The 17,867-nt window shown below is 38.0% G+C and overlaps 1 protein-coding gene across 1 annotated transcript; it reads right to left on the bottom strand.

The window, feature by feature from the left end:
* Nucleotides 1-14,362: 14,362 nt before the first annotated feature.
* Nucleotides 14,363-16,979, bottom strand: LOC114694456 (regenerating islet-derived protein 3-gamma-like). Its single transcript, XM_028871399.2, has 6 exons — nucleotides 16,948-16,979; nucleotides 16,570-16,650; nucleotides 15,909-16,027; nucleotides 15,577-15,714; nucleotides 14,873-14,996; nucleotides 14,363-14,644 (listed from the first exon to the last, which is right to left on the bottom strand). Exons 2-6 carry the CDS (start codon nucleotides 16,643-16,645, stop codon nucleotides 14,577-14,579), a joined length of 525 nt encoding a protein of 174 aa, XP_028727232.1. The 5' UTR covers nucleotides 16,646-16,650; nucleotides 16,948-16,979; the 3' UTR covers nucleotides 14,363-14,576.
* Nucleotides 16,980-17,867: the final 888 nt, after the last annotated feature.

Below are 17,867 nucleotides of genomic sequence, written 5' to 3' on the forward strand. Positions count from 1 at the left end.
AAGTAAATTAGGTACAAAACTTTAGACTCACCAAGATAGGATTAATAATGAAGCACTTTTTCTTTTTTGTCAAATGTAAATGGACTGGGTACTGTAAATGTAAATGTTACCTGATAATTGTTCTTATTGTACATTGAAATAGTTTATACCTTTTTATTTTTATTTAGACAAAAGGGGAAATGTTAGAAGATATTTATACTGTATAGAGATATGCCACTGTAGTTGGTTTAATAAAAAGCTAAATAGCCAATAGCTAGGCAGGTGGAATAGCAGTGACTTACATACAGAAGCAGGCATGAGAAGAAGAAAGGCAGAGTTACCAGCTGGACAACAGAGGAAGAAAGACATACAGGAGGAGAGGTAAAAGTCACAAGTCACACAGCAACATGCAGATGAGTAGAAATGGGTTAATTTAAGATATAAGAGCTAGTGGGACAAGCCTAAGCGATAGGCCAAGCTTTCATAGTTAATAATAAATCCCTGTGTCATGATTTAGAGGCTGGTGACCCAAATAAGCCTGCTACAAAAGCATTTTAAATTCTGATAAGGGATTTACGTAAAAGGTTTATATCTACATATCATCTTTCTGTTTGTCTATAACCTTTGTGTATCTTACTCCTAACATTTGATAGTATGATATAAGGTTTCTAAAAGTATATTTCTCAAAAATTGATACACAGACATCTTATATACTGTGAACAGAAAATGCCTGACATACTGGTCATTGGGAAACACAATGGAACTCCATATTATACACTCATTAGTATGGCTACAATCAGAAAACAGTGACAGATACTGGTGGGGTACGGGGAAACTTGAATCTTCTCACATGTTTGGTGGGGTATGGAATACAGAGCAAATGAATTGAAAAACAGTGTGGTAGAGACAAAAAATGTTAATCATAAAGTGACTGACAGTATCACCCAAAAATTTCATACCTAGACATCAACCAAATAGAAATGAAACTTCACTGACCTCTGTTTTATCAGTTGAATACATTGCTACCAGCAGCTCTTTCATCTATTTCTGTCTATCTATCTTTCCTACCTATAAAAAGGATGCAATTCTATTTATAAAGTGCTTAGAATGGTTCCTAGTACAGAAAACATGTGATAAAAGTGTGTGCTCTGTAAGTTAGAATTTGTCTTTTAAGCAGAAAAGGCCAAGTTACAAGCAGGTCCCAGGGTATGTACAGAAAGGAAGTAAGAATCCCTTTGGTTTTCTAGCACTTTCTCTGCTCCTTTTCACTCCAGTCCAGTTTTTTTTTTTTTCAAACAGAATATTACTCACATCCCTACCAATAATATAAGCAAGATGGAGATAAAGCTTGTGTAAGAGATCTAATTCTCTATGGCAAGGGAGGAAATCAAGTACTAGCTATTGGCAGATGGCCAACATTACCCAGCATTAGCAACAGTTATTCAAGTTCTCTCATTCCTATTGGTGGCTTATCAAGAAACTGAATCAATTGGGGACTAGTAACACAGGATATCCAGGATACAATTTATTGCCTTTTAGAGATTTACAGAGGGAATATAAGGACAGTGGCCTGGAATAAACTTCGGAGAACCTTGTAGAATGTGGTCCAAGGACACCTTGTAGATTCTGTGAACAAAGAGATAAATCTTGAAGAACTGTGAAGTACAGCTGCTGCAAATCCTCAGCTGCATCATCTTTCAGGTTGAATTTGGCCAGACACATCTGTAAGCAGAGAGGGTTACTGTGTCTATAAAGGTACTTATATGAGAACTATGTCAGGTGCTTTTTATTTTAAATCTGTTTCATTCAAAGTTTGCTAAGTACCAACCATTGTTGTAAATTGAAAACAGAATTTCTTTCATGCAATATATTCTAATTATGGTTTTCCCTTCCCCAATACCTCCTAGATCCTGTTTACCTCCATACCTTTTTTTTTCCAAACCCACACCTTTTCTTTCTCTCTTTCTCATTAGAAAACAAACAAGCATCTAAAAATAAAAACAATTAAAGAAACAAAGGAGAATAGGGCAAAACAAACAAACAAACAAAAGAGCCAAAGAATAAGCACAAACAAACACATACAGATTCTGAAACACACACACACACACACACACACACATATGCACACAAAAAAATCCCATAAAAATCTCATACTCAGAAACTGTAATATATGTGCAAAAAATCTGTAAGGTAAAAGTAAAAAGAAAGGTCAGCAAAGCATTTTATTATACATTTTGAAATAGTAGATCTTTTATACTTGAAAAGTCATTCAAAATTTTAAAGGAAAGAAAAACTCATATTCTTAAAAGATAAACTGCAACATAATTTTGGTGATAATTTAAACTTTTATAATTTGATGATAGTTGTGCATGAATGTATGTATGTGTGCATGCTATGGCTTGTCTCTGTGTAAGTCAGATGACAATTTTTCTTGTTAAACAAATATAATTATTTCTTCAGTTCAGTGAGAGAATTCTCTCATTGTTACAAACATACTAGATTCATCCATTGTATATTCTTTGCTAACAGAAGAATAAGATTAAATGCGTTATTTATAGAAAAATAGATATATTCACCTTGTAAACTTCTAAGGAAGCATAGATTTTCAGTAGATGGAAGAAATAAAATGACCTGATTTTAAAGATGCCTATGAAGTTTCCCTCTAGCCATAATGAGTGATGTTTACAATCTCCATTTTTATAAAAGAGGCAAACAGAAAAATCTTTAAAAATTTATATTCCTGGATTCCCTTGCGTATATGATTTACCTGTTAGTGACAGTTTAGTATAGAAAGAAGGCTGAAGGTGACATTGAGTCTTTTTCATTCTTCATCTTATAATCTGGAGTCAGACCAGAGACCTTGATGTGGACAACCTTGGCTAAGCCATGTAATTCTGTTGTACATTGTATCCCATTGTGTATAAAACTAGGCACTGGTAATATTTACTATGTAGTTTTTATTTGATGATTATATACATTAATGCATCTAGAGGTTTCATAAAATACCAGGCACCTTATCAATTTTCATTAAATATTAGCCATTGTTACTTTGTAAGAGCAATAATAATCTGGAATAATAAGCAAAAACCCTGTCTTTTTAAATTATGGGACCTTAAACTACTTTTATAAGAAAATATCTGACAACGGAGCTTTAGTGGAGAAGGAGGTGTTCTAGCCAACAGGTAGAGGGTCATTCCATCAGTGTAGAATAGCTGTAGCAGCAGAAAGGGAAGCTATAGATGTAACCAACCATCTTAATAAATAAGAAACACAGAACCAATGTAAAAGAGAAAGCCAAGAGATCAGAGCTCAGAGCTAAACTCCCACCCTTCCTCCTGCGGTGGTCCTAGCTTCCCGAAAGGGAGCTATTTCTTGTGTGTCTGTCTTTTCATAGTATTTTGTTCTGCCTTCTCATTGGTTGTAAACCCAAACACGTGACTTCCTTGTCACTGTCTGTATGTACAGCCCTCTAGGTCTTAAAGGCATATGTCTCCAATGCTGGCTGTATCCCTGAACACACAGAGATCTATGGGATTAAAGGCATGCGCCCCGCGCCGCTGCCGCCGCCGCTGCTGCCGCCGCTGCCACCACCACCACCACCACATTCTGTCTATGGCTCTAATAGCTCTGACCCCCAGGCAACTTTATTTATTAACATACAATTAAAATCACATTTCAGTACAATTAAAATACCACCACATTTCCCCCTTTCAATTTTAACAAAAAGAAAAAAAGCAAAAGGTTATAACTAACATAAGAAAAACTATATACAAAAGTACAATAACTATATACAATATATACAAGTAATAAATACCTAAACAGGTATTTGACAAATCAGAGAAAATAATTCCATTATCTATCCTATTTTGGTAAATCCAAGATGTATCTAATGCACTTTCTATCCTAATTAATTTTCAACTCTAACTAACTAATCTTCAACCATACCTAACTAATCTTCAACTCCCTCAGAGACCCAAGAAGGAAATAATATTAGCTAACAAAAATAAAAACAGGAAGAGCATGCAAGCAACTTCCAAAAAATTTGTGAGTTGACAGAAACAGCCAGCTGCCTGGACAGTCACCTGAGGTTTCCAAAGTGTTGGGGCATCATCTTCAGCCTATAGCTTAGCGTATCTGACAGACTCATTTGTGAAGTAGGATGTACACAAGGTCAACAGTTCAACCTCACATTGGGTGCTAGCAGTCCATGTACCAGAAACACCTGAATTCCACTAGTGTCCTGTCATGATTCAGGATTTTAAATTCTGGAAATTGTTGACAGTTTTTGAATTCAGCTGTCCATTCTTCTTGGTTGTGTATATATGGCTTCATCTCAGCATCCCCTTCTTCTCCACATCCCTCTATTAAATGCCAGTCTACTATTGAGAGGCATGAGCTTTCAGCTGCTGTTCCACTGTACAACAGAAGCCGTCGGCCCTCTGCCTGTTAAGCTGCCTTCAAAGAAAAGGGCACTGTACCTTTTCCGGATTGCGAAGGCCACTTCAGGGATGGGGCCATATTGTCCTGGCCTCAGAAGATGCCTTTTGATAAAGGCATAACCACACTTGTTTTGGCAAGAATCAGTAGTCCTTTGTTTTGTGTTCTGTCTGTCCATTTTGTCCTGTTGATTCAAGGATACTTTGTTGTCCAGTGGCTAACTTTTGCCACAATGAAAGTTGACTCCATATGCAGTTTCTTCAATGCCCATATTTTCTCTGAAGTAGATTGGTACTGCCAGGAGCCGACATGTCTCAAAAAAGAAAAATTTTCTAAGTTATTAAAACATTTTAAATGGCATATTCTGTAGATCTCTGAAGGGTTTGAAGATGACCTGTCTAAAACATCTCTGCTCAATTTTTAAAACATATCTAATATGATTACAAGTTCTATTGTAATGTCTAACTACTAACTTTCATTTCTTTATATCCTAATAGTTGGTAATAATAACATTCAAGGATCAGAAAATTGCATTACATTGTTAAATGAATGGTATAAATACAATTAGAAATATACATATAGCATTTTCTAACAATATCAGTTTCAAATTTGTATACAATATAAAACAATCCAATCCAATGTAAAGTATTTAAAACTAGTAATTGTCTTTTTCTTTTCTTTCTTTCTTTCTTTTTTTTAAACAAGAACCTTAAATCTAATCTCCTTTGCTTAGCCTTTTTCCTAACCCTTGACAACAACTTGTAACCAACCCCCCTAAACATTGAAAATTATCCCAGAACCAAAACCCATTAAAAAGACCAAGAAACCACCCACCCCACACCACCTCTTTGGGAATGTTGGCGTTGTATTCTTAAAATTGCTTCCTGTTGGGTATGGGCGAAGTTTTCTTCCTGAAAGAAAAATTTTAGGTTAATTGTCAAATTCTAGGAAAGGTAACTATATCCTTCATTATCCAGTCTGTGTATAATCCCAAAGTTCAGGGTTTATCTCAAGTCCTTATTCAAGTAGTCTTTAAGACTGGATCATCTCAGCTAGTCATCTCAAAATTGCTCTGAGCACCTTGTAGTTCAAAGCTGATCTGTGGATGATGTTTGTCAGCTTAATGATATTATTTTTGTCCATGTGGAATTGTTGTTGTTGTGGGGCCCCATCTTCTTTCTGCAGACTTCAGTTGATGTTAGGCCTGGCAGTGATTTCCTGCAGAAAACTGATAAGAGACTCGAACACAAAGACATATATGCAACTAATTGAAGCCTTTTTTTTCTAGAATTAGTTAGTACTCTATATGACCATTCATATCTTAACAAAGTTTAAAATGTATATATATCTATATATGTTAATCTTGTAAATTTTGATATAAAATTCATACTTTAAAAAAAGTTTAAAGAATCAGAATAGAATCAAAGTGTTGAGATTAGTAATAGAATAGTCCCTTAATTAATTTGGTTTTTGTCCTGTCCCATAGCAGAAGATGGCTCTTTTATTCTGGTATGATACAGGGAGTTTGCAATTTCCTTTTAACAACATGCTTGAGTTTAAAGAAGGAGAGAGCCATTCTCCAACTCCAAAGTCAGCTTTAAATTTTAATTGAACTGGGACTATTAGAAGACCAATAGTGTTAAATATTTAGAGAAAAGCAGAAACAAACATTTAGGAAGACATAAAATTTTTTAGATAATATATACCCATACGCCGTTTCACTCTGTTTCTTGGGATAGATGATTTGTCCCTTTTCTTCAGTTGTCTCACTTGTCCGGGGTTCTTCAGATTCCTTAACCTTCATTCTCCTAAAAGACAAAAACAAAAACCTTTCCCCAAGACTAATTTTGGGGATGTTCCTTTTTGGCAAGTTATTATCTGATTGAATGAAAAGGCATGTGTTATACATACAAGTTAGTTTAAATTGGATGCTCATGCTGGTTGATGAACTATCACCTCCTCTTAATAAGAGGTTTCTCTTGTTCAAATCAAACTTTTATCAATTTTGATGGTACCCACAGCTTATCTTCTCCTGTAGAAACAAAAGCAAAACCTCATCCCCAATGTAATACATACCCTGGTTTCCATTCTGAGGTCAGCACATCCTTAAAGTATATAGGCTGATTTAATTCTGTAGTTTTTTCTATTATACAATGTCTCTCTGCAGCTGTTGTTCCTTTCTCATTGGCACTGAGAAAATTCAAAGTTAGAAGAGCATTATGCAGTCTCTTTCTGGGGGTTTTTGTTACCCCTTTCTGTTTATTTAGCATATCCTTTAGAATTCTGTTTGATCTTTCTATAACTGCTTGACCTGTAGGATTATGTGATATGCCTGTAATATGCTTTATATTGTAATAAGCAAAAAACTGTTTCATTTTAACAGAGACATATGATGGACCATTGTCAGTTTGATTTGTGTAGATATACCTATGATGGCCATAACTTCTAGCAAATGAGTGATTACAGAATCAGCTTTTTCAGAACTCAAAGCAGTTGCCCATTGAAATCCTGAATAAGTATTGATGGTGTGGTGTACTTATTTCTATTTTCCAAATTCTGAAAAGTGAAACACTCCATCTGCCAGATTTCATTCCTCTGAGTACCCTTTGGGTTACATCCCGCTGGTAATGGCATTTGATTGTAGAAGGAACAAGTAGGACATTTCTTTACTATTTCTTTGGCTTGTTGCCAGGTTATGGAAAAATCCTTTTTTAAGCCTTTACTATTGACATGATGTTTTTATGAAATTCTGAGGCCTCCAGCACATTTCCTATCAATAATTTATCAATCTCATTATTGCCTTGTGCTATGGTGACAAGGGCATCAGGTGTCACCATGCATCAGCATTAAGGAAGCAGAGAGGGAACAGGAAATGATACCAGGCTATAAGGCCTCCAGATCTGTGCCCTCCGTTCCACCTACTAAATTTTACACAAATTTCTGAAACAGCCCCATTAGCTGAGACCAACAGTTCCAAAGCCTAAAACATCATCATGGGAGGAAATGCATCCCAAAGTGAATGGCATATTTGTGACATGGGACCTGTAGAGGCAGAATTAGATAGCAGCTGCTCTCTGCTGATGGGTGAAGGTAATTAACTGTTTTGCTTTAGGAATATTAATTAAGAAAAATATAATGTCTATGCCCCCAGAAGCAAAGCATGAATATTAAAACTTTTCTGTGATTTAAAACACTTTAGGTCCAAACATCACAAACTGAGGGCAGGGAAAATTTTATGTAGAATCACAGAACCTTCCAGCAGGAAGTGTTTGAAAAGCACAGATGTTTCTCACTTGAGGGTGACCAGAAACTGATTTTTGAGAGGGCATCTGGAGAGAGGTCTACTGGAAGCTCAGTCAATGGGCAGAGTTATCTTTGACATTGCTGTTTTCCTATGAGGTAGGTTTCCACACTGCCACTAGACCTCTAGAATTCCTGAAACTATTTTTTAGGCTTTTGATGCCACCCATTTTGGGCTAATCACTCAATTCCTTTCAAGACTCACCTCCTTATTTCAGAGACAAGATGGTTTTGCTTCTATTCCAAGAAAAAAAGTCTGCAGGGAAGGTATGTATAGTGGGAGGAGGAGGAGGATGGGAGGAGAGGAACGGTAAGGAAGCAGTAGTGAAGTTTTCAGAGAGCCAAGTGCCAGTGGCTTTTGTTTAACACACCAACCAGTTTTCTACCTGAGAGAATCTGGAGGTTTCCAAACATCATAGAAGCTTGGTGGTGGGACATGGATGTTTTCTAAGGAACAATAAACAACTTGCGTCAACTTTGAAACACTTTCAATTTCAGCTGCTTCCCTGCCAGAGGACAGTTCATTTGGAGCTCTGTGGTTTTGGGAGCTGTGAGCTTAAGGCTGGCACAAGTACCATGCCAGCTGTTCACACTTCATACTGAGATTCAAAGAATGGCTGGGATCCCCTCAAAAACATCTCTGGCTTCTCTGTGTTGGTGAGCCTTCCTGGGTTTTACTCAAGGACTGGCTAGCGCTGCTGGATGGAAAAGCAGATGGGATGAGTTCTGCAGAGCTCAGATTATGCCAGCTGATGGGGGCGGAGGGGTGTGAAGGATGCCAGGAATCTAAATGGTGGCATACTGCATTTAGTAGGCTGCTAGCATGTGCACACTGTGTCTAAGTAGCAGTTTTGGTGAGTCACAAGCATATGCTCTGTCACTTCTTGTTTTCATGGTAAGCAATTATGTACTTTAATGAAATCTTATATCTTCTATGAGTGAGTCTTGCATGTAATCAGCAGATTCACACCATATTTGGTCCCACCGCTTCTGCCCATGCCCATCATCTTCTACCTCCGTACAGATAAGCAGTATAGAGACAAAAAGGAGACACGATTCTTCCCTGAGCCCCTCTAGTGGGAAGTGAGCAGGGAGTTGGGCCAGAGAAAGGACTGACAACCAAAAGAATTCAACAGGGGCATAATCAGGGGAGAGAGAAGGTAAATTCTCCCAGGAGATGCTCTGTAAGCCAGGATCTTGAAGTGCTATTAGGCACCAAAGGCAGGGAAGCCTGGGGACTGAACCCAAAGAAACAGAGAATAGTTCAAGGGTGCCTCTAGCTTGAATAAAGCAAATTGAGAAGTTGCTGGAGGAGAGAGAGTTAGCTTCTTGTTCCTGTTTGTCTTTGCTTCTTGACTGTCAGGATCCACCAATGGGTGAGTTCCATTGTGTTTCATGTTTGGGGATTGGGTATCATGCTGTGGCAAGATTTGATGGGAACTCATTATCATCAGATTGGCCTCAAACTTAAGATAGATCCCCCTGCTTCAGCATCCTGAGATCTTAGGCATGGATCATCATGCCATATTTGAAGGGAGAGAAGTTCTTGCAAGTTAAGCTTCAGGTGCATTTCTGAGCTCATATTTCCTGTAGAGTTATTAAAGATGCATGCCTTATCCACACTTTAAAGGAAACTCCGAGAATAACAATACACAAATCTGAGGCACATCTCAGCATCTATCATCCTTCCTCTTTCTCTCCATTCTTCCCTTCCTTCCTTATTTCCACCTGTTATTCTTATTCTTATTATTATTATTTTATGTGTATATATGTGCCCTGACTGTCTGCATGTTCACCATGTGTGTGCATGGGCCATCAGGGGCCAGAATTGAGCATCAGATCGCATTGGAGCTGGAGTCACAGGCAGTTGTGAGCCATCTGATGTGGGCACAGAAAACCTAAGCCAGTCCTCTGTCTGAGCAGCAAGTGTTCTTAACAATTCAGCCACTTCTCCAGGGACTGTTCTGTTCTTAAACAGCCAGTGCAGGGATAGCCTTTTCCTGACTTGAACTCTATTTGTCTGGATCCAAGACAGTTTCTGTTCACATCTAGGTTAAAGTGAAGAACAGCTTTTAATATTTTAGAACAACCATCTTTTTTTTTTATTTTTGAGCAAGCATATTAAATAAGTACTTTCCTCTCAGGCTGGAGAGATGTCTCAGAGGTTAAGAGCACTGGCTGTTCTTCCAGAGGTCCTGAGTTCAATTCCCAACAACCACATGGTGGCTCACAACCATCTAGAATGAGATATGGTGTCCTCTTCTGGTGTGCAGACATACATACAGGCAGAACATTGTATACATAATAAATAAAATCGTAAAAAAAATACTCTTCTCTCTTGCACACACACACCACCACCACCATCACCCCAAACCAAATAGGACACCTTTATGTGTAAACAATAAATAATAAATAGACATTCCATAGTCAAAACCAACCATCTATAGACAGGTAAATCTCTGCATCAATACCCAAAACAAATTCCAGAAGCAATTCTTTACTACAATATGTAATTAGTTTACAATTCAAGTAGAACAGTAGAATCCAATTCAACACAGTTTAAGTCAAGGTAAAGAATGGTCTTGCTGCATTGACTTGGATAGCTAACACACCAGTCATGTGCTTTTCCTCCAAAATGAACCATTTCCTTTAAAAGATAATTATTTCCCCTATATCATACTAGGAAACAACTGTACTTATTTTTCTTCATAGAGACAAACACTTATTCTCACAATGAGCATAGATTTGTTGAGCTTCAGTACCAGGATTATCTATGGGGCTGTGCTCAAGGTGCTATTATGGGCTTCAGTTTTCTCAGAGGGCTGAATATAATATGTCCAATCCCAAATGCACTGACACAGCGGGTGTGGGTGTGTGAGTGCATGCATATTCATGAGAGGGTTGTGCCTAGTCTATACTTGTGGAGGCCAGAAGACAGCCTCAACTGCCGATCCTCAAATGGATACCATCTTTTACTAGACAGAAGAGAGTCAAAGTGACCAGTATTGGCAGTCTCGTGACCTAGTCATAGACAGGGTATGCTCTCACTTTTGCCATGTTTTCTTGGTTAGAACAAACCAATCAAGCCTGACCTTGAAACAGCTGCAAAACCCAAACAAGAAAAACCAACAGGCTCTTCATAGTGCTTTAAAGATTCTGTGGAAGCCTACAGTCAGAGAGTAGACAACACGAAAACTGAGGAAAGTTTGGCAGCTAAAATTATGAGCAAGCTCACACACTTAGAGCAATATGTGAATATGAAGTTACATATAAGCAACAATCACTGAAATTTAATTGTTTCCACTGAGAGAACTCTCCCCAAGCTTCATTGAGAATCTTTGTGCCTCTTTCTGCATTCAGCATTCCATCAACATATTAGAGTCATAGCCCGGGCACAAGGTTCCAGAAGGCTAAGAAACAGGGTCTAATGACTTCACTTTTAGGCTTTCATGGCAGAATCTATGATAGCACCATCTCATGGAACTTATGAACAGTACCCATCTCTTTCTTAGGAGCGAGGTGGGGGGCAGATTCTCCAGGAAATGACTTGGTAGGTGTAAAGAACCTTTACATTCTAGGTTTTCAGTTATTCTTTCAAATTGCTTTCTGCAATGCATTCCTGGTTAGCTTTGGGCTCACAGTTTGGAGCCCTGTTACTTATATTATGTGTACTTTCATTTGCAAGGTTTTCAACTCAGTCCTGGGAAATGAACTACAACTCAATCTCAGAGGGAATAGAAACAGATTAAACACATTTAATTTCCTAATATCTATTCTCTAAATCCTTCTTTTCTTGCAAACAGCAAACTCGGTTTCTTTTTGTCCCTGGAACTACACTGTGTGTTGGCCTAACTCTCCCTCTACTGGTAGTTTATTTAATTCGTCTGTAGCTACCTCAAAGTTTCTGTGTTACTTTGAGTGGCATTCAAACATTTAACTGCTATTTAAAATAAGATTTTTGTTTTCTTTTTGCCTGGGAATGCTGTAGCTCAGTGGTAGAATTGTTGTCTAATATTCATAAGGCCCTGAGTTCAGTTCCCAGCATAGAAAAACAGAAATCACAAAAAGCCTCTACAGCAAGGTTTATAATTATATATTTGTACTATCCATGTGTGCACAAATGATTATAATAAAAATTTTATAAATAATATTTCTTCATCTTTACTCAATATAATGCGGCATTTTATATTCTAACCTCTTTATTTAGACGGTTATATTAGCTGTTATTCACAGAATTGACTTAAAGGTTTCAAACACCACTAAGCTAAAGCCCATACTTTATAAAGCAGTGTTTTAAACTATTATTAAAACTATATTCCCTATTTGGTCTACAAGTAGATTATGTATCTCAAATTAGGGTATCAGTTGTATACAAAAGATGACTCATGCCCAATGACTGGCAAAACCTTATTCATTCCTTTCACTTTCATAAAATACATATTTTTCATAGCAATATATGTTTCACTTGTAACATTACTCACATGTGGCTTTTTATTTGGTAGGATGGATGGTGATTCATAAATTCTACAGATGTTTGAAAATGATTATTATTTCTCTTTTGTTAATATTTTCCCTTTGGTTTTACGTTTTCAACCTCAGTGAATTTTAGCCTTACCATTTCTCTTCTGCTTATCTTACACATTGCCTTGTTTCTCGTATTTCCTCAGGAGTTAGCTTGGATTATCCTCAAAATGCTTCTTAACCTGTGGGTTGTGACTGCTTTGGGGATCGAATGTCCCTTTCAAAGGGTTCACTAAGACCATCAGAAAACACGGTTATTTACATTATGATTAATAATTGCAACAACCGTAGTTATAAAGTAGCAATGAAAAGAGTTTTATGGCCCCCACAACATGAGGAACTGTATTAAAGGGTTGCAGTATTAGGAATGTTGAGAACCATTGGATTATAGGATTTAGATCTTTGCTCTTTTCCAATACTTTCAACCAGTGTTATCAGTTTCTCCCTAAACATTGGGTTAAAAGTACATTTTATACTTTAATGTATTCTATATTTTTTTGTTCAAATGATTTCAAGCTCTTTTGTGGCTTCTCTTTTCCATGTATCATTTAGAAGTGTCTAGCTGCATCTCCAAAATTTTGGCATTGCTCTATTGTGTTTCTGGTTTTGGCTTGAATTTTAATTCCGCTGACATCTGATAAAATATTTTGTATCATTTATCCTCTTTCATATTTATCTTGGTAACTATTCTATCTGAACTTGAGAAGAATGTGTATTATATAACAGGACATAGTATTCTGTCTTTCTTACTGCATCTTACATTGTAGCTATGGTTCCTTTATAATTCTCTACATATCTGAGGTAAGCTTTGAACTAACAGTAACCCTCCTGTCTCAGCCTCCTGATTGCTGGGATTACAGGTATGTGCCACCACACCAGACCTGCCTGAGGTATTTTCTGAAGGTCAAGCAGATTAATTTGACTGATTGTACTGGTCAAGTCAATTATTTATTTCCATATGTTTTGCCTGCTTACCTATCAATTACTAAAAGAAAAAAGTATTAAAATCTTGAGGTTCTCCCTAACTTAAAATGGTTAAGCTTAAGGTTTTTGGACTTTATAAAGATTCAAAACCATATATATTCAATAGTAAATACTACTGGAATATTTTCCTGAGCTAGTAATAATCTATGATACTCTAAGAATGCCTAGCAGTGGCAAGAAACACCATGACAACAGTAAAAAATACTTACTTCAAAGCTTGCCCTGTCTTGATAATCTAAGGTTAGTAACCTATATGGTAAGCAACTTATAGGTTCCTGACCTATGGATAGGCTAGATGAAGCCAGATCATTTTGAACTACTATGTTAGCAGCATACAGTGCATATAGCAGAAGTAGCCTTGCCATAGGTCAAATATCTGAAGTGGTTTTGTCTATTTCCACTGTGGTTCTGAAAGTCATTGCCTCACAGATTCGCAGTCTTGTTCTCAGGCACGTGCTCATAAAGAACTGAGCACTTTTAAGGTTTTCAAATAGTTCTCTTGAATCTTGATAATGTTTTGTTTTCTGAAATTGGACTTGACTAAAGTTAATATACTTATTCCAGTATTTTTCTAATAATACTATTGCTTGTCTTTCTTCAGCCTTTTATTTTTAACAGATGTGTTTGCATTTAAACTGATATAGATGTATACACACATATATTCATTAGTTTTGTGGCTTTTATTTGCCTGTGTTATTTGTACATCATTGTGACACTTTCACATAAGTATGACATGTACTTTGTATGCAGCCCCCATTTCTCATCTCATTCCCACTATCATTGATCCCCTTCCTTATTCATTTACCCCCTTTTACTTTCATGTTTTTGTCTTTAGAGTGTGTGTGTGTGTGTGTGTGTGTGTGTGTGTGAGAGAGAGAGAGAGAGAGAGAGAGAGAGAGAGAGAGAGAGAGAAGAGAGAGAGAGAGAGGGAGAGGTCTTATAGGTTTAGTTAAGAGTCTTTACAGAGGCATGAAGGATAGCTTATAGGAGCATGAAAATACTTGTGGTTAACTACTACAGAAAATGTCTCTCCCTTTCCAGCATAACTGGGTCTTTTTCAAAAATTTAATTCTGCTCATCTCTTTTCTTTAACTGATATATTTTCGTCCTTTACTAAATGAAGAGAGCACAAAGGACATAGTTATGAGTTATGCATTTTATTATTACACTCTGAGAACCCAGGCCTGAGTACACACAGAAGAGCCTCAAGTGAAAGCAAGGCAAGAGCAGAAGAGGAGAAATCACTAGAGGTCAAGTTTGCAGTGCAGGGATGTTTCCTTCTTGTGTCCAACTTCACACTTGGGTTCTTGATCACGGTGAGGTGCATACAAAACTTGGGGTGCTAACTCGGTTCTCTAGGCTTTGAACTTGCACACATATGGTAACTCTGAATCACAATAATAATTTTTCCACTTCAGATATCCTGCAGACACAGAAGAAGCAAAATAAAAGGGGCTGGGACATTTCATAAACTCAACAAAGGGGCATCAAGGATATGGGTCTGGATGTCAGGGTCTTTCTGTCATCTTAACTAGTGTTTTACTCCAGGGAGAAGATACAAAGGAAGGAGACGTGAAAGGAGACAAGAGATTGAAAATAGAAGAAGTGTGGGAAAACACTGGTTTTCAAAGAGGACCACCCTCTTTCTTACCTGAGTTTCGTGACAGGCTGCCACAATAACCACCTGAAGAACTGGAAGGAGACGTCTCCCAGTTGAAGAAATTCATCACATCAGCATTGCTCCACTCCCATCCATCTCCATGGGGTTCTTGGCCCTAGAGAAGAGGCAGCAATGGCAAAAGAATGGCAACTGCAGCTCTGCTTACATGATTCCCTTCCTAGGAGTAGCTGATACCTATGTCCAGCTTCAAGGAATTGATTTAGTCTTTCAGGCGCTACCCAGAATTCAACCTGAGCATCTCCCTCCTATTATCAGGTCTCTGCTGATACAATCTATTTGAACCCAGGAAAAAATAACATGGCCCTTAGTAAACATAGCAAGTTGTGCTTTTGTAAATTTCTCTGAACCTCATGGCCCACATCGATTCTCTGAAGAACAACTATGGATATCCTCCTCTTTTGAGGTTCTCTCAGAATCATAGGTGCGAACACCCTGAATCTCACAGAAGAAATTTCCAAAGCCTCATTTAGGAACTTTGTAAAAGCCGACAGTGGTCAGCTACTTGAATGTCATCTGAAGACTAGGACCTCACCAGAGCTCAAGGATTTCCCTTTACCCTAGATGCAATCTAAAATGTGAGCTCTGCATATGATTGGGACTTTCTCATATGAACACAGAGAATGAACCAGGGAACAAAATCTATGAGCGATAGATGAGAGGAGGTGGTATCTCACCAGTGTAGGATCATGGAGCCCAATCCACACATATTGGGCATTGTTCACACTGCTTCTAACCATGGAAGACACAAAGGAAGCCTCAGATCCACTGAGCACAGACACAAGGTGTCCTGCAGGTCTCTTCTGGCAGGCGAGCTAGGTAAGAAAGGGCAGAATGAGTCAGACTCAGATCTCATTGGTAAATGGTGGGCAAATGTAGATGAAAGAGGCTACTTAAAGACAGAGCATTCATTCTGATCCTCAAGGAACCATGGGAAGTAGAGCCCACTTCTTCTGTGACTGGCACACACTTCCCACTGTTTCCCTCTTCTGCAACTTCTAGCACTCACATCTGCATCAAACCAGGATTTAGGAATCCGAAACAAGGCATAGCAATAGGAGCCATAGGCTCTGGAGCCTTTGGGGCAGCTGATTCGTGAAGAGGGCCCATCTTCCTTGGTATCTTCACCTGGGGTGGAAGAAGGAGATAAAGACAGGGGTGTAGTGAAATGAAGAGTGTGGGTTAGATGGTAAGATCAACTTAGCAAATGCTGTAAAGCCTGTATTTGAGATTAAGTCCACAATACAGACTCTGTCACTTTTTATTTCTCATCTTGGTCTTGAAATTGACATACTTTATGAGAAATGGTCTTCTTTTAATTTTAGGATTTACTCTTCTCCTACTATCCATAGATTCCCCAATTCCACGCTAAGTCTTGCACTGGCCCATTCACTCCTTTTCTTTCTCAACAGTTCATTACTGACTGCCACACTTTCCCTCTTAAACTCACCAAGTAGAAGTTCCTAGCAAAACAGGAACCTCTTTAATATCAGTAATGGGCTGTTATTTCACTATATGTCATTAGTGCCTTAGAGGAAAGCAGGATGATGGATGAGTTGCAGGCAGTGTTTCTGTGTGGGACTCTCTTCATCATTACGACCATGTGACTCTTCAGAGCCAAGGGGCTCTGGATAACAGGGAATTCAGTTCTAGAGGCAGGAAAACCTTACCTTGCGCCTGAGACAAGAGCATCAGGCAGGAGAGCAGCATCCAGGACAGGCTGATGAGGATCATACGAGGCAGCATCTTGTCTGTGAGGGAGGAACAACCAGAGTCATGGTGGAAAATATGGTAAGAGAGGACATGTTGAGAGAACCATTGCATCCCTTCTCCTTTGACTAACTGTAGAGATACACACACTAATATTCTCCTTCTTTGGTTCTGAAATGAAAAAAATCCATCTTTCCCCTTCTCTTAAAAACTCCCCAGGAAACTGTTGCTGATTCCCAGATCCCTCTGGTTTGTGAGGGCAGGGACTCTCCCCTATCTTCTGTGGTATGAGAGATGAACCCCTGCAAGACTCTCCTCATCTTTCAGCTCTCACTTACCTGTCTTGCAGAGATCTGGGGTGGTTTGTTGAGACAAGAGATGATTCTGCTTTTATAACAGAATTTGAGGGAGGGGCATCAAAGGGAATAACTGGAATGCTTATGCAAGTTAGGGAGGTAGGTGGTGCTTGGCATGGACTCTAGGAGGTTCCCATCAAAATCGCAAGTTTCTTCCTGGCAAAGACTGTGAATTACTACATATGTAGCTCTTTCCTGTCAGCAGCCCTGCTCTGTTGTCAGGTGTGGGTGCAGTTTGAACTTTCCCCACCTCTTCCCAGATACTTAGTGCTGGGAAACTTAAGAAAATGATAACTGTGTTACGGATTATGCTGTAACACCAGTTTCAAAATATTGCAACCTTGAGTTTACTGAAGAAAACAAATATTAGCAGTGTACTTTGGTTACACGAGAAAGAAGTTATACTTATTATACATATATATATTCACATGTATAGTCTTGGTACTTTGTTTTGTAAGATTTAAAATATGCTAGTAATTAAATTTTTGATTAGTTGGGAATTGAAACTATTGATGATGAGGATAATTATTTTTTAATTTTCAAAATTTTTCAATAATTTAATTGAAAGCAGAAGGGAAAATTTTAAGGAAAGGAGAGAAAGTCTGAACTTTGTAGCAAGATTTGTAGGAAGCGTGATAATAATCTTTTGAGTCAATATTTTAGCTGAAGTATCAAGGAACAGTGGCTGAATGAACTTGCTCTCCTGTTGCCTCTTTGTGGGAAGGTCAAGAAAATGGTGGGTAAATGGTGTGTGCTTTTGGCATTAATTCAGCCAGGGTCATCAACTTGTGTCCATCACCTATGCAAGCACAGGCAAAATGAAGATAACATTTCACATTAGAATGACTTTGAACTACATCGAACAATGATGATAATTAATATTAATAAACCTCATCCCTTAA

Source organism: Peromyscus leucopus, chromosome 3 (assembly GCF_004664715.2).
Source record: "Peromyscus leucopus breed LL Stock chromosome 3, UCI_PerLeu_2.1, whole genome shotgun sequence".
NCBI lineage: Eukaryota > Metazoa > Chordata > Mammalia > Rodentia > Cricetidae > Peromyscus > Peromyscus leucopus.

Coding starts and splice junctions, on each gene's coding strand:
- LOC114694456 (XM_028871399.2), bottom strand. CDS start 16,645: ATGCTGCCTCGTATGATCCTCATCAGCCTGTCCTGGATGCTGCTCTCC. Junction 16,028..16,569: donor GCTCTTGTCTCAGGCGCAAG/GTAAGGTTTTCC, acceptor CTTCCACCCCAG/GTGAAGATACCAAGGAAGAT. Junction 14,997..15,576: donor GGCTCCATGATCCTACACTG/GTGAGATACCAC, acceptor CCTCTTCTCTAG/GGCCAAGAACCCCATGGAGA.